Consider the following 20,678-nt stretch of genomic DNA (forward strand, 5'->3'; position numbering starts at 1 on the left):
TGTGCTCTGCTACTTCAGTGCAGCCTTTGTGAGCGTGTCAAAGGCTTTGCTCTGTGTGTGGCTACTATTCACAACCTGTCAATGTTATTGAGAAAGACCAATAAAGGAGGGAAAGCTACAGAAAAAAGGAGAGAACAGAGGAGCAGGTCTGGACAGGTTGGAAAAAAAGTTGTTTGTTTTGTGATAGCCTATATTCTTTTAGGAAAAGTCAGTATAAAAATGGTCTAAGAAATATTTACATGACTATTGCATTCCTTTAAGAAAAAAAAAAAAACAATGCTTGTGGAACAATTTCCACAACACTGACATTAAACTAGGACTAAACAGATTGTATTTACAGTAACCTTTCTATATGTTCTCAGAGCACTCTAAACTGAACTCAAAAACTAAAGCCAGCTGCTGAGGGCCCCAGACCAGCATATCCATCAGAGAACCAGATCATATCCATTACAAGAGGAAGAAGGGGTCCAGATTACATAGTTTTGGGTCAATTCAGACTGTTCTTGAGTTTCCTACCTCTCAATTACAAATTTGATTTTGAATCAAATTATATTAGATTTATTTATCCTAATATTTTATCTGAATTCATCATCTTTTGTGACCCTAACCATTAAGCAAAAATGATCTTCACTGTTTGTTTACTGGTTTGCACTCTTATCTGCTATGTGCCTTGTGCTGCTTTATTTAATTTTTTGTTCCTTTTTTTACATGCCCTTATTTGTATATTGTATATTTTTATTTTATATTTAATCTGTATCTATCTGTATTTTTATGCTCTACTGTTATCTGTATGCACAAAGCGTGTGGGAGTAACGCAATTTCAAATTGTATGTACGTGTAAGAATTGCAACAAAGCAGACTGACTTTGGAAAAGCTGATGAGACATCATGGTTTTGTCAGATTGACATCTAGCGCCACCTCGTGTCCATTCGTGACCAGTACAGCGCAAGAAGTTTGACCTGGTTTTATCTGTTTACTACATATTTATTATATTATACATTATATATATTTAATAATATATTTTATTCAAAATACACTTTATTTGTAATTTTATCACGTTTAAGTCGTGCTTATTTACTTTCATACACTAGTTAAATATATTTACAATAATTTGGAAGGTTTTTTTCAGCATAATAAAGTGAATATGAATTTAGTCTGTAAAATTTGGTCAGATTCATTAAAAGAAGGCCTAGTCGATATTGCAGTAGGCCTATTTCTGAAAGCATATTTCTGAAGGCATATAAACATAGAAGGAAACTACATTAGTTGTTTGCTGAAAGTCTTACATCCACCCTTTGCCTATTCTTGGGATCCAGCGATGTCCGATTCATGAGTCATGTGAGTTGAATCTTTCCAATGAATTATGTGGTTTACAAAAAAACATTTAATAAACTGATTTCAATTTATTTCTGAAACAACACTTCAGAAGATGTATCACGAAATAGTTTGAACCACTTTAATGATAGTTTTTGCAGCATGATATTTAAACTTTGTGTGTGTGTTTCACGAAATGCTAGTCGTAAAGGTTTAGAAAGACAACACATCTCTTTTGTTGGATGCACTGTAACGTGTGTAACTTGAACATGAAAGCCCGTGCTCCTGAACGCCCCTGACCCAGGACCTTCCTCTAGGGCGCTTCCTTTTGCGCAAGCGCAGAACACCGGCGTGAGAACAGTAGAGCCAAGATGGCGGCAGTGGTGGAGAATGTTGTCAAGCTGTGAGTATTTTCCATCCTTATTTGACTACATATGAGATTTCCATGTTGAATTATGGTATAGAACTTTGAAGTAATAACACAATGTAATGTGCTTGTGCGTAATTTGCCTAAAGATAGCTAAAGACACGTGTTTGACAAGGTTATTCGAGCTCTGGTTAAGTTAGCTGTACTAGCAGCTGCCGTGTCCCGCTGGTGTGTATGCTTCAGTTAGCTTCCGTCTTTCAGCATAATCAGGGAGTAAAGCGTGTAGGAGGCTTTTCTGTTCCTCTAATGAGTGTGTTTATGTCAGTGGTGTCATAAAGTGCCACGGGGACCATGTTAAGGCGCTCAAATGTTTGATTCAGTTGGTTGTCAGTGCTTTTGATGCTTGGTTATTCTGCTCAGCTCAGTTTAGGAAGCAGCAGCTGTCAGTCAGTTTTATTGGATTGCAGTTCTGTCATGTATGGATGTGAACATGAAATACTCATAACACTTATTTTGAAGCAGGTAACACTTACCTGACACATTGTATTTATTTTATTAGCTAAATAGTTTGCTCTGTCTGAAAGTTATTTCCATTTTATAACCAGTGATATACAAACTTGTTCTTTTTCTGTTTTTGCCATATCAAACTGTCCTGAAATCGGGAAGTGTTTTAGGTGAAAACTGGGCTGTTAAGTGCCCGTGTTCATTCATTTAAAACACAGAATTAGCTGTTCAATAAGGAGCTTTTAGAAGAGGGGCAGTGAAATAGTTACGAAAAGTTTCTGATCCGATTTTGACAGCCCTGGCAGCTCCCGGAAAACACAGTTCCTTATTCAGCCCTCACTTTTTTTCCTGACTGCTGAGTTGAGGACACAGTAGCCAAATCCGCAACAGTCAGAAAAGGGAACAGAAAACAGGATTTGCACTTCAAAACAGACCAAGAATTGTTTTCAATTCTTTAAAAATTTCAGTGAAATTTTCTGTGATTGGAACTAATAGAATACCAACTAGTAACATACTTTAACAGTTTGTCCGCTAGTACAATCTTTCTCAGAAGCCCTGTATACAGCTGCTTTGACATCTGTCTTGGTGGTTTGATTTTAAGTGGTTTCTTTGACCACTTGTCATATCGTGACATATATTTCTAGAATGATTATTTTTTTTCTAATCCAGTCAAGCACAGCCTCTACTCTCCAGCTGGTTTTATTGGCCAGCTCAGTCACACAGTCACCCTTCAAGAAATGGTGGAAAGGAGAGGATCCTATCTATCAGGCACTGTTTTTCATAATTTTTTCATTTTATTATGATTCATACAAATAAAAATTAAGATTTTGTAGTTTTCATGTTACATTAAGTTTTAGTCATTGTTACATGATTTAGTTTTTATTATTGTTTTTTTTTTTTTATTACAAGTATAATGTTTTAGCATTTTGATAAGTGATTATTCGCTATTGTCTGGGAGGAATCAGGATGCATTAGTGTTTACACCACCATTTCAATGTGGTCACATTTCTGATTACCTCTGAATATGGTTTGACACTGGACCTCATTTACATGTGGATTTGGTGCTATCCATCAAGTGGATCTTTAAAGCAGGTGTTTGTGTGTTCAGAGTGTCCAGTTTGTGTGGTCAGAGTGTCCAGTTTGTGGAATGTGATTTTCCATTGAGCAAGAGTCTTTTGAAGCTGCAGCTCTGTGTTTTGGCGTCTTTAAGGCGGGCGATCATCCCAGGGCTGTTTTGTTGTCTGGGCTGTAAACCCCTCAGAGCTCTTGGTTCTAACACAGCAAAGCTTTAAGCTTTTGATTCATCCTCTGTGACATCAGCGCCCGTCTGTGCTCTAATCTCTCAGGCTTTAGCTAGCGGTTGCCGGGGTGACCGGCGGCAGCAGCACCTGCTAAGTGGCTGGAGTGAGAGAGTTACAATGACTGAGCTGCATGCCTGCAAGACCTCCTGCTACTTACAAACACACACACACGGGTGGCTAAGCTGAACAGGGTTGAGCTGCTTTCAGGGCAGCAGTGGTGGGGTGTATGTTGACACACTATTGCTTGTCCCTGACAGAAGATGGCTACTTTAGACACTGTGTGAGTTTCAAAAAAGCACCTCTGGTTGAACTTGCATTTACCATGGGCCTTGTTTCTCTGTCTGTAGGCTGGGTGAGCAGTATTACAGGGACGCTATGGAGCAGTGTCACAACTATAATGCCCGTCTGTGTGCAGAGAGGAGCGTCAGGATGCCCTTCCTCGACTCTCAGACAGGCGTCGCCCAGAGCAACTGCTACTTCTGGATGGAGAAAAGGCACAGAGGACCAGGTGGGACCCACTCACTCGCAGTGGTCTGTTTACAGAACAGAAGTGGGTTTTTAGCGTTGGCAGTATACCAAATTTAGTTTATACCAATACCAGTTGTTTTAACATTTCAATCAAGTTTAAATATGCTTCTATGTGACTGTATTTGTAACAGTCGTCAACAATATATTATATGGTTCAAAATTATTGATTTTTGTTTTATGCCAAAAATCATTAGGATATTAAGTAAAGCTCATCTTCCATGAAGATGTTTAGTAAATTTTCTACCGTAAATTGATAAAAATGTAATTTGAGTATTAATATGCATTGCTAAGAACTTAATTTGGACAACTTTAAAGGCGATTTTCTCAATATTTAGATTTATTTAGGTTTATTTATATTTTAATATGTGTGTGTGTGTGTGTGTGTATGTATATGTATATATATATGTATATGTATATGTATCTTTTTCATGACTCTCTCCCCAAAGGTGTTGCCCCAGGTCAGTTGTACACATATCCAGCACGACGCTGGAGAAAGAAGAGGAGGGCTAACCCCCCAGAGGACCCTCGTTTAGCCTTCCCATCTCTAAAGTCCGGTACGCAGCCACTCACTTCCTCTGTCAAATAAAAACAGGGATATGTTGTTTGTGGCTGTTTATTGTGATTCCCTGTGTGTAAGCCATTCATAGATTGGAGTTCAGCTATTTGTTTCATTTCCATGTAATTAACCGTTGTATGTTTTGATGACATTTCTATCTATCTCTGTGCAGTTGCCTATGGATGTGAATGTGCGTGTGTATGTTTCAGAGCTGGATCTGGGGCTTAAGAAAGATGTTTTCTCCAGTGATGGCAGCAGCTTAGAGGCACTTCTGAAGGGAGAGCCAATGGACAAAAGATCTGGGTTGGAGCTCCGCACAGCAGAAGAGGATCCCAGCTCTACAGAGTACTCTTCCGGCGGTCTAAACCCTAGCAGCAGGGTCCGGAAGGTACTGAGAAACAGCCTATGGTTTTGATTATAGCTGTCACTGTTTTTCAATGAAATCTCGCCTTGCTTAATTATTCTGTCTCATTGGTTTTCACTCTTTTGTGTTTGTAGAAAATTTTGGAGCCAGATGATTTTCTAGATGATCTGGACGATGAAGATTATGAAGAAGATACTCCAAAGAGACGGGGAAAAGGCAAGGGAAAGGTGAACTCTTGATCTTATAAACTTGCATGCATGTGCATATCATTTACACATAACCTAATTGGTGTCAACAAAACTCCTCTAAAAGGTTACATTTATGATAAAAACGGTTTCACAGGGTCGTGGTGTCAGCAGTGCTCGGAAGAAGTTAGAAGCAGCAGCTGCTTTGGAGGATCGAGACCGACCGTACGCTTGTGACAGTGAGTCATATACAGCATTCAAGGAAACCACATGACTCAGCCTGCTGACCTCTCGGTGATCTCATCTGGAGATCGACTTCTCTTTGCTATAAAAAGGCTGAGCTGTACTGTAACACATCCAGTCACAATCAAAGATCTGTGTCACCCCTTCTCAGCAAAGCTGTCATCATGAGCTTCACCACATGAAAGCTTGCAAAAAAAAACCCAAACATTATCATTTTCAAGGTCGTCCATCATCTGACACACTGAACTTGAGTCACTTAGCTCTTTCTTGTCTACTCATGAAACCAGGAGTACATAAATAAATAAATACATTTTGTTGAAAACAAAAAGCATATTCTTTTATACTATGTGCTCTGGTTTACCAATCCCACACATTGAACCCGTAAACGTAATCTTCTAAACCAGAGGACAATGTCTACTTGATATCCATTTGGTTTCAGGTTTGGTGGTGTTCTTTCATAGTTCTGGATCTCTATTCTCAGCATTTGTGTCTTTGCCCTTAAATGTGTCATGATACTGTGATGCAGATGTTCTTTGAGTTAATTTTTCCTGATTTCCTGATTCTTGTTGTCAGTCTGTGAGTCTTTCTGTCTTTCTTTCTCTCCCTTTTCTTTCTCTTTTTCTCTCTTTCAGACACTTTCAAACAAAAGCATATTTCAAAATCTTCCGAAAGAGGTATATGTCTCTCTTTCTCTCTCCATCTAGTTATCCATTTCTCATTCCTTTATGTATTTTTCTTTTCTTTCCCCACCTGCTCATGTCTTGGTTTCCCTCTTTCTCTTTATTTTGTGTGCATTGCAAACATGATTTGTGCCTGTCAGAATCGCACTGAACCTTTTTGAAACTAGGGGTTATTGATGGCTACATGTTATTTGTGTAAGGAAAACTGCCTAAACGGCGTTAAATGTGACCACAGCTTCACAGGAAGACATTTTTGCACAGAAACCCCACCCCCCAAACAAGCTTTACTGCCTCTGGGCCATGTGAAATGTTAAGACACGTTCACGCGGGTTGTTTGTGACACCATGATATAATATTACTTCCCAGACTGAGTTGCTCTCATTGTGAACTATTTATACTTACAACTTTCTGTTACTAACAATTTACTAACAATTTACAAGCAACTAACATGGTTCTTGATAAGTATCACCAAGGAACTAGCGATAAAATATTACAATACTCTTTGAATGTTTGGGGTCAGAAAGAATTTTAGCTCACCTCTTTTGTGCACCAAGACTGCATGTATTTGATTTCAAATACAGTAAAACTGTACCATTATTGTAAGTAATATTACAATTTAAAATAACAATAAAAAAATACATTTTAAGATTTGAACTTGAAATCAAAAACTGAATTTTCAGCATCTCTTATTCTAGTTTTCAGTGTCGCATGATCCTTCAGAAATCATTCTAGTATGCTGATTTGGTGCTCAAAGAAACATTTATTTCTGTTATCAATGTTGATATGCAGTATTTATTTTAAATAGAAATCTCCTTGTAATGTAAAAAACTTTTACTGTCACATTTGGTCACTTTAATGCATACTTGCTTTAAAAAAATAATTTATTTAAAAAAAGTTAATACCTAACTCAATTTGAACAGTAGAGTATATCAATGTCTAGTATCAAAAACAACATTATTGCAATTGGTTTGTTTAGTATGTATTAAATCAGCTGTGATGTATTTCAATCTTTTTTAGACTTCAGTGCTTTGTGCTATTATATTCCTAGTATACAATTGAATGTACTCTACATTTCTCCTCTTTGCACACTCGCATACTCCTTTTTCACAAATAATTTTCTAAAAATTAGCTATTGTCACAAAAATGACAGTATTTTGAAATATACCCCCCCCCCCATGTTGATATTAATTGTTAGAAATGTAAATTCCTTCTCTTTATCTCCCTCTATTATTCAACTGTCTTTGTGCTTCATTACCTGCTCAGTGTTGTCTTTCTGCAACTCTCTCATTTATAATTTTTTTACATCGTTGCTTGTTAATACTCATCCTTCTCTTCATCTCCAGGTCACTCCCTGTTTTTCTCATTCCTTATCTGTTTAGGCTGAAATAGTGCCTCTGCTTTTAAATTGCAAAATGACTCCCATTTACTGAATGTGTAGTGATTGTGGTTTTAAAGGGATAGTTTACACAAAAGTGAAAGTTGTGATATTCTGAACAAATAGCTGTCTGGTGTTGAAAACTAAAGGAGTTCTCTAACAGAATGGAGCATATAAACACTTGCTATGCTGTTGAAGAATGAGAATTAATGAGCATCTGGTGAGCCAGGAACTGTGGATTGACCTCTCATGCATGAGAGAGCTTTTGGTGTGAAGCAGTAGTGCCCCATGTGCTAAAGTACAGATGATGTTACAGTGCATAATGACAATTACAGGTGCTTATAACCCATGATTGTGCTCTCTCTCTCTGTGTGTGTGTGTGTGTGTGTGTGTGTGTGTGTGTGTGTGTGTGTGTGTGTGTATGTTTGAAGTCTGTGGGAAGCGCTATAAGAATAGGCCTGGTCTCAGTTATCATTACGCCCATTCTCACTTGGCTGAGGAGGAGGGGGAGGAGAAAGATGAGATGGACATTCGCGAACCTACGCCACCCCAACAAGACGAACCCAAGAGTAAGTGATTAATCACAGACTCTGGTAGCCAACTGAACAGAGGCCATTTAACTGTCTCTTTGAGTGGCATGAAATATTTTACACAATCTATTGCCAGTATAACTAAAAGTATATTTCTTATAAACTAACTGGTTGGCACAGTGTCATACACTTTGGATTTGTTTCAAAACCATGTGAAGTGCTTTGGCTGCCTTCTACGGTGGCGCTCTAAATGAAAGCTTGTAAGTGAGCAGTGGAATGCTTTATGTAGGCAGCATCCCACAGGACCTTAAAATGCCAGCAACGTGATAGTAAACTAAGTTTTAAACAAATGTTTTAGCTTGTAGGGGTAGTGTTGTATTGTGTCATTTTCATTGAATGGTATGAGTGATAATGGTTATTCTTTCCTCTTTCTGTCATTCTATCAGCTCCTAAGAAGGGTCCAGATGGTTTGGCTCTGCCAAACAAGTACTGTGATTTTTGTCTGGGAGATTCCAGCATGAACCAGAAAACCGGCCAATCAGAAGAGCTTGTGTCCTGCTCAGATTGTGGCCGTTCTGGTAAAACAACCACACATACTTTCACCTGCTTGCTTTCTTTGGATTTTTCTCGACCAAATTATCACTGACTGATTCTCTGTTCTCAGGTCACCCCTCGTGTCTGCAGTTCACTCCAGTGATGATGGCTGCTGTGAAAACCTATCGCTGGCAGTGCATTGAATGCAAGTGCTGTAATATGTGTGGAACCTCAGAAAATGATGTGAGTTTGGTAACCACTATCCAACCATAAAAATGTATCAACTGTATTTTACCTAACTTCCAAAGAGACAATTAATGTGTAAAACGGTTCCCTCCCTCGGTTCATTATGCATCCCTGTTTGGATTGTCTGTGAAGTAGTTTCTTATGCTTTGCTACAGGACCAGCTGTTGTTCTGTGACGACTGTGATCGGGGATACCACATGTACTGCCTCTCGCCCCCTATGTCTGAACCTCCTGAAGGTAAAATAAAGCAACATGCAATAATACACACACACCACTGTTAAAGTTTGGGGGTACATTTTATGTATTTGTTTTATTTAATTTTTTATGAATACCTTTTACTTAGCAATAATGCATTAAACTGATCAGAAGTGACATTAAAGACATTAGAATGTTACATAAATGCATATAAAGTCCATTGAGCTTTCTGTTCATCAAAGAGTCCTGGTCTTAGGTTTCCAGTTGTAGAGTGATTATAATATGAAATGTTTCTTGAGCACCAAATCAGCATATCAAAATGATTCCTGAATGATCATATGACACTGAAAACTGGATTAATTGCTGCTGAAATTTCAACATTGCTATCACAGGAGTACGTTTTGAGCAGTAGCCAATGCTCATCAAAACACGTACAACTGACTTAAGGCTGGAATACACTGTTACTGTGCCCCAGATTTGTGCTCTGATTTACAGTCTGAGCAAGTTGACGCAATTGCCGAAAGTCAGAGCAAGATTTGAGTTTGAGTTTACTATTTAATTTCATAGAAAACTGCATAGTGAATGATGGTCGCAGATATTTTTTTTAGCTTTAGACTGTCAGTGCATCCAGTCGCACAATATACATGTTTAATATTTTGAACTGAACACATTATTTTCATTTTGTCATGTGTCTTCTAGCAAATAGGCATGGGTTTCATGAAATTACTTGAAAGTCTGGTAATATGTGATCCTCAGTCGTTAAGTGTACGATTCCCAGTTTTTCTTCTGTGACTGTTTACAGCAAGTGTGTGATGCCTAGTGTTTTTCAAATCTGTAAGATTTTAAATCAGATTTTTAAAGTCATGTAGTGTATCACCAGCCTTAACATAGAGCTGAATCATGCATTTGTTTGGATAAAAAGGTCAATTTAGTTCAAAGAACAATATGAATGAGATTATACGTTCATTTATCAAGTGTTATCACAAGTGAATAATTGCCTTATTCTATTCTTTACAGGAAGTTGGAGTTGTCATCTGTGTTTGGCTCTCCTGAAAGAGAAGGCCTCTATATACCAGAATCAGAATGCACCGCCCTCATGATGGCCTTTTGGAAAAACAGACCCTCTTTCTCATAGTTTCCTCCAAGATTCGTCTGTTCAGTTTAAGCGAATGAAACAGATCAAACAAAAGTTGTAGTGAAACAGAAAAGGGTCGGCCACCTTGCCCAGCCCCACAGACACAAATAGAGGGAGTGAGAAAAAGTGTGCCCTCTTTCTCTTAGTTCTTTCACATCTCAACAGGTTTGATCTCTGTATGACTGTTACACAGTTCCAAGCTTCAAACTACCCCTGCTCTTTGTTTTCAACTATTAGCCGCCACACAACTAACACAGCTCTTCCATAGCAAACATCAAAGCCAGCCAGAAACTCTCTCGACCCTTACAGCAGTACATACTTGGAGGAAGTCACTATGAGAATATTATGACTCTGTTTTTGAGTTCCTGCTCATATTAGACCTGATATTTCCACCTGTTCCTGCAGACACTGTTTAACAGAAAACAAATAATTAGCTGCAGTTTATATCAGCCACAATAAATATTGCATATTCAGCCATATCCAAAATAATCTGTCTGTACTGACACTGTGCTTATCTCGGAGAGGAATAGTTGAAATCAATCAGCATGCCAATGCTTGTTCATAATAAGCAAAATAGAAAAGAAACAATGTGTTTTTGTATATTTATACATTTGTAATGCATATAAAGGTGTGCCGTATTTAAGATCTTAAACAGTAGAAAAAGGTTTATTGTGATGGGAGTTGCTTGGAGTTTTTTTATTTTTTTTGGTGGTAATAATAGCATCTGTATATGCCACTGAAGCACAGAGTCTAGCAGTCTTTACTAACTAATGGGTTAAGGGTGCAGGTAAGGCTAGTGATTTAAATTACATTGTTATATTGTTAATTTTTGCATTTTAAGACGCCCTTCAAAAATTGGTTAAAATTTAATTAAAGGTGGTTAAGACATCAGGTAAACGAGGAATAGGATTGAAAGAGGACTAAAAAAGAAAAAGTCCAGTATAAAAGAACGTTGAAAAACTATAATAACCGGCAATTAATTGAGATCTAGAACAATGTATTGGAGGCTACACTGAGGTCAGTTTGTGGATGTTCATAGTTTGATAGATTCTACCAAGAATGGTCAAAAAGATTTCTATACTGTAAGGAAATATGTGGACAAAAACTTGCCATAACTGTCATGTTTACTGTGAAGACATTTCATTAATTACAGTCATACATATGACATAACCATATTATTTTATTAGATTAACATTAAATTGCCAATTGCCAGCTTGTGTAGGATATTGAAACAAACAGGTCTGCCTCTGAATGTGAGCTGTGTTAAATAACCGTTTAATCAGTATACCCAGAAACCACCATTGAGGAACAGAGATATCAGAATGACTTTGAGCGTCACATGCTTGGTTAGACAGTACATTTATTTTAGTATGACTTAACCAAGAGACTGCTTTAAGTCCTTTAATATGAGGTCTGTATTGACATCTTTATGGCATCAGATATGTGCCATTTAACTCTAGTTTTTAAGGAAACTGGTAAAATTGTCATTCCTTTTTGTCAAACCGGTATAACTTTCTTCTGTGGAACATAAAAGGAAACTAGAAATGTTTGTTTTGGTCACCATTGACTCCTGTTTTATGCACAATAGTGCGGTTCCCAACTTTCTTCAAAATATCTTCTCTAGCATTCCACAGGAAAAAGTAAGTCATACAGCTTCTGAATGCCATGAGGGTAACTAAACGGTGACAGAATTGTAGTTTTTAATTATTGATTGAATTATTGTAGTGAAGACAGAAAGTGACCCAGTGCTAAACTCAATTCGATACAGATGTGAAGTGTGGTATTTGCTGAATTTGCCAGAGCTTAGTCTGACTTCCTAGAGCAAGCTGAGGCAGATATACAGCCTGTTTCAAATGTTTTCAGCATTTCCCTGTCTTCTATTGCCATTTACCTTCACAGTCCAGCCAAAACTTCCTTTGTTTAAAGAATAAATCTGGAGCACTGCACACAGTCGGCTCTTTAACCCTGTTCTTTGTAAATGTATACCGAATGAAGAAGTGAATTGACCTGAGATGAGTTCTGTGTACTCTGTTAGTCTTCAGTTTCAAAATAACTGCAGACCTCCATAAAGGTTTAGGCTTATATCAGATACTGATACATTAATTATTGCTAATGGCATTCATAACATTCACAGGATCTTATCATTGTTTTATTTTTCATTCTCAGTTTAGCTTCTGCATGTCTACCGTACATGGACATTTATACATAACACATAACATTTAGCTCACACTCACTCTGTTGTACTCTCACAGTACCAGCATAGGAAAGAATTATGGGAAATTAGATAACCCAGCTTTATGGTATCCGCCAAATAACTATTATTAAAAGAATTAGAAATTATAATGGTTTACTTTTCCGGTTTCGTTTTTTTTATTATTATTATTTATTTTTACTACAACCTTTATCTAAAGACAAAGTGGCCATTTATTTTCTTGTTTATTTTCTTTTGTAATTTAATTTTGCTTAAATTTTTTTATTGTTTGTTGGGTTGGTTTTGGAGGATTCTTTTTTTGGTGTGTGAATTGTACACTTTTTTTTTGTTTTTTTTTTTTCCCCCCAAGAAAAATAAAACCCACATAACTGTATATGTTGTGTTCATGAGTTCTTGTTAACTTGTTCAGTACCTGTGTTTTGTACATTTACAATTAATACATAAAGCCCCTATTTAATTTACTGAAATTAGGAGTGTCCACAGATTAAACTCAACTAAAATCAATTAGAACTAAAATAATTAGAATTAGATTCAAATTCCAAATGTTTTAGGGTGAATTAAGAAATATCTTGACTGGGTTTAACGCTTGTTTTTAAGTCGTCTTCAGTATTTCTTGGAAATTTGCTGAGGTCCCCTTTTAAGCCCCTGTCCCTTTTTTGAGAACCACTACTTTTGCTATTTACAAAATAGATCTTTATTTATTGAATTTATATTTATTTTGAAAGTATTATTTAATAAGCACATTCAACAAATCATCAGAAGAAGTTTTCAATATTGTTGTTGTCAAGTGGCTGCTAAATGTTTTCTTTAATAATTGTGTCTAGGCATTTTAAAATAACATGCCATAGATTTTTATTTTTGTTGGATCTTAAAGTACTATTACAACATTTGATGTAGCCAAAGACATACAGACCACAAGGCTAAGTAACTTCCCATTAGTGTCTGACAAGATTAAGAAGCGAGCAGTTTTACAGTGACAGTGTAATGTCTAAAAGCAGAGGCATGCACAAAGTCATTCAAATATAGAAGTCAATCTGAATCAGAAGTCATATTCAGAGTTAACACAAACTCTATATTATTCCCTAGAAAAAAAGTGTCTGCCTGTTGAAGCACTGTTTCTGGATCATTGAGCAATTAAAAGCACCCGTGCTATAAAATGATAAATGACAGAGTGAACGATTACACGTTACTGCAAGACTTATTCTGGCTCATAGAGGCATGGCGATTCCAGCTGTTTGTGTCCCACTTTCGTTTATCTCCACACCGACAAAGTAGCAGTGCCTTGAAGGTGACCCGGAAGGACTCGTTGCAGAGGGCGTAGCACATGGGGTTGACCGTGCTGTTTACATAACACAGCCAGTATCCCAGCTGCCAGAGCTTTTCTGGCACACAGTATGAAATGGAAGCCAAAACCATGATGTTGTATGGCATCCACGTGAGGATGAAAGCAGACAAGATGGCACTTAGTGTCCGGGCCGCTTTTTTCTCTTTAATGATCATATTGATGCGATGTTTAGCTCTGAGCTGGTGGCAAATGCTGTGGTCTGACTTTTGGGGTGGTTTTAAGTGGAACTGGAGTCTGGTGGGACATCCAGCTGATGAGTTGAACTCTTGCACATCTTTGGTGTCCTCCGTTCTACTTTGCAGATCCTTCAACTCAGTTGCAGTTGGATTGGATGAAGATGCTCTCGCCTTGATGTTCTGCTCATGTTCCTCGTCTGTCGAAGAGGACAAGGCGCTGTCGTCCTCGTCTCTAGTGTTCCAGTTACTGTTGCTGTAAGCCGCCTTGTAACTCTCATGAGCTGACTTCTGCAAAATGGCTGCAGTTTTGTTTTCCGTTGAATTGAAACACCCAACAGACTTGTCTTTGGTTTTACCTTGTCCTTTTCTCCAATTTGTTTCCTTTGAGCGACTTAAGTTGCTCTTGGTACTGGTTTGATGCACTGAATGTTTGTCCAACCCATCCAAAACATTTCTAGGGTTCTTCACAGCCCCTACAAAACCAGCGAGTCCTTTTGCTCTGTTCTCAATTTCCCAATAAATTCGCCAATAAAGAATGATCATGATAGTGACTGGTAGGTAGAATGCAGCGAATGCAGTACCGTATGCAAGTGGAGGAACCTTCAAGAATGGGATAGAACAGGCCTGGGCTTCAGCTCCAGATGGTCGTCCTACCACATGAGGCCAAAACAAGATAGCAGGGCCCCATAGCACAAACGACACCACCCATGCGAGAGCGATCCATGCTGCTGCTGTCTTCGGAGTTCGCTTTGTTCGATAAGTCAGTGGTCGTGTGACTGCGAAGTATCTGTCGAAGCTTATGACCAGCAGGTTCATTACCGAGGCATTGCTCACTACATAGTCAAGTGTCAACCATAGATCGCAAGCTAGATGTCCCAGTGTCCAGCGGCCCATGATTATGTATGCAGTATATAGATTCATTGACACCGTACCCAAGATCAAGTCTGCCACCGCCAGACTCAGAAGATAGTAGTTACTGATGGTCTGTAACTGACTGTTGACCCGGACGGAGATGACCACTAAGGAGTTGCCCAGGATGGTGATAAGAGACAGGGGTCCAGTCACGAGCACGATCAGAACCACCTCCCAAACCTGATGACCCCCGAGAGGAGTCATGGTAAGGTTAGCTGTGTGTGAGATGCAAGTGTTGTTCATGTTCCCGGGTGAGACACAACATCAGATCCTTGAAGGGGCAAATGCATTCTTCAGGGGGAAAAGCAGAAAGTTTTCTCTTGCATTACTGATTATGAACACCAGGGGTGCTCTGTGGGTCCGTGTTCTGATAAGAAAGACAGAAAGGTACGTTTTTTTAAAGCATTTTTTCCCCTCAGGCCTTTTGAGGTGATGACTGTTTAAAGAACTATACTCAGACCTTTTCTTATATGTAATAAATAGCTTTACTGTTTACCAATGAGCCTCATTCACTTATTAAAATCATATACCTTAATCTTTATCATTTATCACATCCTTGATAAAAAAACATGTAAAAAAAAAAAAAAAATTAAGAGAAACAAATTACGGACCAAAACCTTCAGTAGTGTATATTGATACAAATCTTTCAGTTTTAAATAAATGCTATTATTTCTTTTATTCATCAAAGAACCACAGGTTCCAGAAATAAATACATAAAATAATAATAAATAAATATTAAGCAGCATAACTGTTTCCAACACTGATAATGAATTGGCATATTAAAATGATTTCTGAAAGATCATGGAGTAAACACTGATGAAAATTCAGCTTTGCATCATAGGAATACATTATATTTTAACGTATTAAAACAGAAAGCAGTTCTTTTAAATTGCAAAAATATCTCACAATAGGTGTCAATTTTTCAAAATTGAGATGTATACATCATCTGAAAGCTGAATAAATAAGCTTCCCATTGATGTATGGTTTATTAGGATCGAACAATATTTGGCTAAGATAAAACTTTTTGAACATCTGGAATCTGACGGTGCAAAAAAATCTAAATACTGAGAAAATCGCCCTTGAAGTTGTCCAAATGAAGTACGTAGCAAAGCATATTACAAATCAAAAATTAAGTTTTGATATATTTACGGTAGGAAATTTAATAAATATCTTCATGGGACATGATATTTACTTAATATCCTAATGATTTTGGGCATAAGAGAAAAATCAATAATTTTGACCCATAAAATATTTTTTTGGCTATTGCTAAAAATATACCCAGTGACTTAAGACTGGTTCTGTGGTCCAAGGTCTCATATTAAATTTTTTTTATCCTTTATCTTTGATCAAATAAATGCATCTTTGACGAGCATAAGAAATGTCTTAAAAAAAACATAAAAAAATCTTCTCAAACTTTTGAACAACTCATAAACGTGTGTCTGGTGTTTTGTAAGAGTCAACAAATATTAGTTATACCAAAGCCTTTACATTTTTTTTTTTTTTGAGGAAAATGTTTTCTAAAACATTTGCAAAATAGTTGTTTGTCAGGTTCATTGATACTATGCAGAGATCGTTTGCTTTCTCTTTTAAGTCGAAAAAAGCACAAATTATTATTTTATTTTTATTTGGACTCAGATTAAGGCTTTTTCATGGTGGTCAGTTTGTGTAGCCATTTAATATACCGATTAAATGTGAAGTACAGAAATACAATTCATCAATTCCTTTTTGGATTCTCTAATCATATTAATATAGACATATTACAGACTATGTGGTGGACACATGGCTTTCCCGTAGATGCAAATTCACCCATTTTTATTAGAAAATGCTGATTTACAGGCTATGACCTGAGTCCCTATGTTTGACCTGAAAATCTCCAGAAAGTCTTATTATAATTCAGTTTTAAATAACAGTGGCCATGAAATGGCAATCGATTAACAGAATAGCAGTAGTTGAAAACATGATTAATATACCAAGTGTATTAATAAATGGTCACTTACCTTTTACCCTTAAATTGTACATTTGAGGTTATAAGCTGTAAATGTATCAATTTTCTCCAGGTGTCCACTGTAAGATGATGCATGATAACCCCTGATGCCATTGGTGATTCTTCAATGATAACCAGTACACAAAAAAACAGCTACTTCCACGGTTGTGTGTGACTTGAAGAAAATCCTAGTAACAGAAAAGAGTTGTTGTAGCTCATCATCACATCTCCATCTGGCTAGAGGTGACTATATGTCCTCTGGCTGGAGGACCTGAGCTTCAGCGGCGGAAATAGCTGCCTGTCATAATACATGTAAATACTGAATGAAAGGCTGCTAACTGTTCACACTCAAAGCCCCGGGTGACAATGTGCAGGGACACCTCTCTTCATGTTTACCTCAAATGAGCTCTGAACGCTGATGGGTTATGACCATTCACCCTCATTTATAAACAAGAATATGGTGTATTACAACAATTGGGAGCCACACTGTTTTTTTCTTTCCCTTGGTTTATATATAATACTTGATGTACAAATAACCTGGGTTTCTTCCAGATGATGGGTTAATACATGTACACTATGAGGTTTACATTTAACATTCGTGAGGTAGCTGTACAATCCACAGCCAGATTTAAATAGAAAACAAGAATATAATATATAGTCATGTGAAATTGTGTTTTGTTTCATTTATGGAGTTTAAGACTTGCTACAAATCTGTTCTCATTTGGACAGAATTGTGACGTAAACTGATGATACAGGTAAGCGGAAAGTAGTGCATAAAACCTGGTCATTGTATACTTAGCAAACAGTTTATCAGCATGTTTTATGTAAAACAAATTTGCAATTCACAGTTTTTTCATTTCCACAACTTTTAATTTCCTCTGTTGTCATTTAATGTGACACTCTTGATTGAGACCATTAGATGACATATATTAATATATTGTTTGCCTTATAGACTCTTTACAGACTACACCTTTGTAGTTAATCAGTAATCATCTCTCTTTCTCACACTCCTGCAGTGCTGTTGTAGCAGAAAACAAACACATGAACAGCTCATTTATTAATTGTGAGGTAAGATTTGCCATGTTTAATTAAAGGTGCCCTATAGGTTGGGAGAAATGAGGAATAAAAATTAAATGAATATACCAATTACTGCTACACTGAAATTCTAAAGAAAAGTTCACATCATTAAGCTATCTGTTGTAAACTCTTTTTTTATTATTTTATTAAATATATTTATTAACCATTTAGAAACATGGGTAAAATTCTATCAAATTTCCTTCATGTTTAGAACAAGTGTCTACATGTATCTGCTCACCATTCCAATCACAAATTACAAAGAAGTATTACTTCCTCCTTGGAGGGTTCCTGGCTGTGTAATGGTTAGATTTTTTTTAAACATTTGTGGAACATTAAAAAAATCATGCGTCATTTCACTGAAAAAAAAAAAAAAAAGACTTAGATTTCACTTGGTAAGGGCACCCTTTGTTTATTTCCAAGAATTAAGGTCCATTTGCCTTAAAATTCTGAATCAAGCCAGTGTAATGGTACTTTGCGTATTTGGTTGTAAATTTCCCTGACCAAGTCACCAACTACTCCCCCCACCCAACCCACTTATTCTATAGTTGTTAAGTATGTGAAAAAATATCTGTAATATATAGTATATGAGAGAATAATAATGCTGAAAGCTGAACCACCATTTCTGATGAATATGTCTCTAATTTTGGAAAAAGTGCATGTTTAAGTAGTCAGTTTAATCTTTAGCCAAGCCAAACTATGAATATGTCTGTTATTTTGGAAAAAGTGCATGTTTAAGTAGTCAGTTTAATCTTTAGCCAAGCCAAACTATGAATATGTCTCTTATTTTGGAAAAAGTGCATGTTTAAGTAGTCAGTTTAATCTTTAGCCAAGCCAAACTATGAATATGTCTCTTATTTTGGAAAAAGTGCATGTTTAAGTAGTCAGTTTAATCTTTAGCCAAGCCAAACTATGTTATTGTTGATATATTTTTCTAGATATTTTGTTTTGTTATTCTCTTTACATTATTTTACCTTAGTCTGACATGCAAGGAACAAATCTGCACCTTTAATCACAGAATGCTATCTGGTCACTTAAAATATGTGCACTGTTGCACACGTTACTGCTCATCTCACCTCACTCTCCCCTATGTATATTTATGTATTTCCAATGAAGACAATCAGTTGTTAACAGATGCCATATTGTAGTCAGGGTAAACGACAGTTCTGCTGTTGAGTGAAGATGGAAGTAAAAGACCCCATGAACATAAGGAAGAGGTGGGAGCAAAAGGGAAAGAGGTGAGAAATGTTGTATAAATAAACGTATGCTTATATAGGATCTCTGTGTTTTGTCTCGTAAAAAGGGGCTTGACAGTTGTGAGGTTGGTCAAGCAAAGCCTAAGGTAAAAATTTTACAGTGTTTCCTTTATTTTTTAATAGGTTGTTACTTGTATAATGCCCATTGCAGGGGTAAGAAAAACTGTTTAGGAGCAGTAGATGGATGCCATGATACAGGCAGGCACTGCAGTATGTTTGATCACAATGTTTTTTTCTTAATTAATGTTTAATGTGTTAATGTTAGTATGATCCCCAAAATGTGCTGTTTGACTCGATACTGATCAGTTGAGGAAACGTTTGATCAATGTATCCTGTTCTGATCCATGCATACAGAAACTACAATCCAAGCAGCAAGTCACAAACTTTTATGAGTGTGTATTCTCAAAAAAAAAAAAAAAAATAGAATAATAAAAATAATAAAAAATGAAAACATTCAGGCCTTATCATATCACTGCAGTGCAGGGTGGTAGGGCTGTTTTAGTGAGGCACCATGAAACATTAGGTGTACCATTGAAACGCTGTTCTGCATGATTCATTCACAGACAGCAGGGGGCGCCAGGCGGTCTCTCTACACTTAAATCCCAGATGACTACTTAGATTGTTTTTCGTTTTTTAATCTTGATATATGCTATAGTAAGCAGTGCAGTCGATCATACATGTCTACATTTAACGGAACATTTGAATCCTTGGGATGTTCTGGGGCGCCACAGGGGCTGGACCGAAAATGGGTAAGCATCTGAGAAAACAATTATTTCGAGGGGTGTGTGCGACCCTCGGCTCTTTCCCATTGTTTTAACCGCTCATCTGCGGGACAGGAATTCCAAAACTGCTCCCACCCTCCGGTCACGCTAGTCGTGCTCATAGAATATCTCAACAGATTAATTAGTTTCTGTTTGTCTTTTATTCCTCTTTCTTCTACTGGGTCAGTGATGTGCTCGCGCCGCAGGTGGGCTGTGCTCTCTACACCTGTCTACAGGAATGACATGTGATGCTCTGAAGCCTCACTGAAGCGAAGCGGACCGTAGCGCGCGTCCTCTGCACAGCGCGAGCGTCACATTTGAGTGGACTTCAGGCTGTTGTGTTGTTGAAACCAGAGCGGAAAACTTACAGGTAAGACAAATGGCTCCTAAATATGTGTAGTAATCTTTCCAGCTCATGTAGACACCTTAGTTTTGCATGGTCCCTGAATTTAACAAAACGAGTGTAGTTTGTTTGGCGGCTGTCAGTTAAACGATTTAAACGCGTCTCGTTCTCCACGCTGCCTTTTAGCTTTCTCTTATTTCTAAGCGTCTCGTGGCAAGATTAATTAGGAGTGAACAGTAATTACACCTTAATTAGGTTAAGTCATGGTCAATTTAGGGCAACCCCAAACTTTTTTTTTTTTTTTTTACGAATGTATGTCCTCATAAAATAAGAAAAATCATATCATTTTGTGTGTTCAAATACCTGTTCTTCAAGAATATTCAAACTACCTTGCAAATTTATTTTCATATCCGAAAATTGCTTTCATGTATGGATTTATAGTGAAATAATATTTTCAATTTTTTCATTGGCATATTTCATTGGCATTGGCATAATTTCCAATACAGCAAACAATTTTACACACATATTATTTGTAAATATTTATAAGTATAGTATCAG

At 37.1% G+C, this 20,678-nt stretch overlaps 2 protein-coding genes across 5 annotated transcripts; one reads left to right on the forward strand and one right to left on the reverse strand.

The window, feature by feature from the left end:
• The first annotated feature begins 1,607 nt into the window (after window positions 1-1,607).
• On the forward strand, window positions 1,608-12,068 carry LOC113049594 (zinc finger protein ubi-d4-like). 4 transcript variants are annotated; one of them, XM_026212069.1, is made up of 12 exons: window positions 1,608-1,717; window positions 3,834-4,036; window positions 4,461-4,568; window positions 4,780-4,958; window positions 5,069-5,161; window positions 5,277-5,358; window positions 5,995-6,036; window positions 7,849-7,986; window positions 8,394-8,525; window positions 8,612-8,724; window positions 8,883-8,964; window positions 9,940-12,068. In XM_026212069.1, exons 1-12 carry the CDS (start codon window positions 1,686-1,688, stop codon window positions 10,020-10,022), a joined length of 1,287 nt encoding a protein of 428 aa, XP_026067854.1. In that variant the 5' UTR covers window positions 1,608-1,685; the 3' UTR covers window positions 10,023-12,068. The 4 variants fall into 4 exon arrangements, with proteins under 4 accessions (XP_026067854.1, XP_026067855.1, XP_026067856.1 ...); XM_026212070.1 differs by having other exon boundaries at window positions 3,834-3,994; window positions 9,940-10,238; XM_026212071.1 differs by lacking the exon at window positions 5,995-6,036 and having other exon boundaries at window positions 9,940-10,238.
• Window positions 12,069-13,090: 1,022 nt separating this feature from the next.
• LOC113049595 (muscarinic acetylcholine receptor M1-like) lies at window positions 13,091-15,053 on the reverse strand. The gene has a single exon (XM_026212073.1). It carries the CDS (start codon window positions 14,943-14,945, stop codon window positions 13,449-13,451), a length of 1,497 nt encoding a protein of 498 aa, XP_026067858.1. The 5' UTR covers window positions 14,946-15,053; the 3' UTR covers window positions 13,091-13,448.
• Window positions 15,054-20,678: the final 5,625 nt, after the last annotated feature.

This window comes from Carassius auratus, chromosome 30 (assembly GCF_003368295.1).
Source record: "Carassius auratus strain Wakin chromosome 30, ASM336829v1, whole genome shotgun sequence".
Classification (NCBI taxonomy): domain Eukaryota; kingdom Metazoa; phylum Chordata; class Actinopteri; order Cypriniformes; family Cyprinidae; genus Carassius; species Carassius auratus.

What these genes read in the sequence shown, in the direction of transcription:
- LOC113049594 (XM_026212069.1), top strand. Translation starts at nt 1,686, where the DNA reads ATGGCGGCAGTGGTGGAGAATGTTGTCAAGCT. An exon ending in CTTCCCATCTCTAAAGTCCG is followed by an intron (nt 4,569 to 4,779) that starts GTACGCAGCCAC and finishes TGTATGTTTCAG; the next exon opens with AGCTGGATCTGGGGCTTAAG. An exon ending in CCGACCGTACGCTTGTGACA is followed by an intron (nt 5,359 to 5,994) that starts GTGAGTCATATA and finishes TCTCTCTTTCAG; the next exon opens with ACACTTTCAAACAAAAGCAT.
- LOC113049595 (XM_026212073.1), bottom strand. Translation starts at nt 14,945, where the DNA reads ATGAACAACACTTGCATCTCACACACAGCTAACCTTACCATGACTCCT.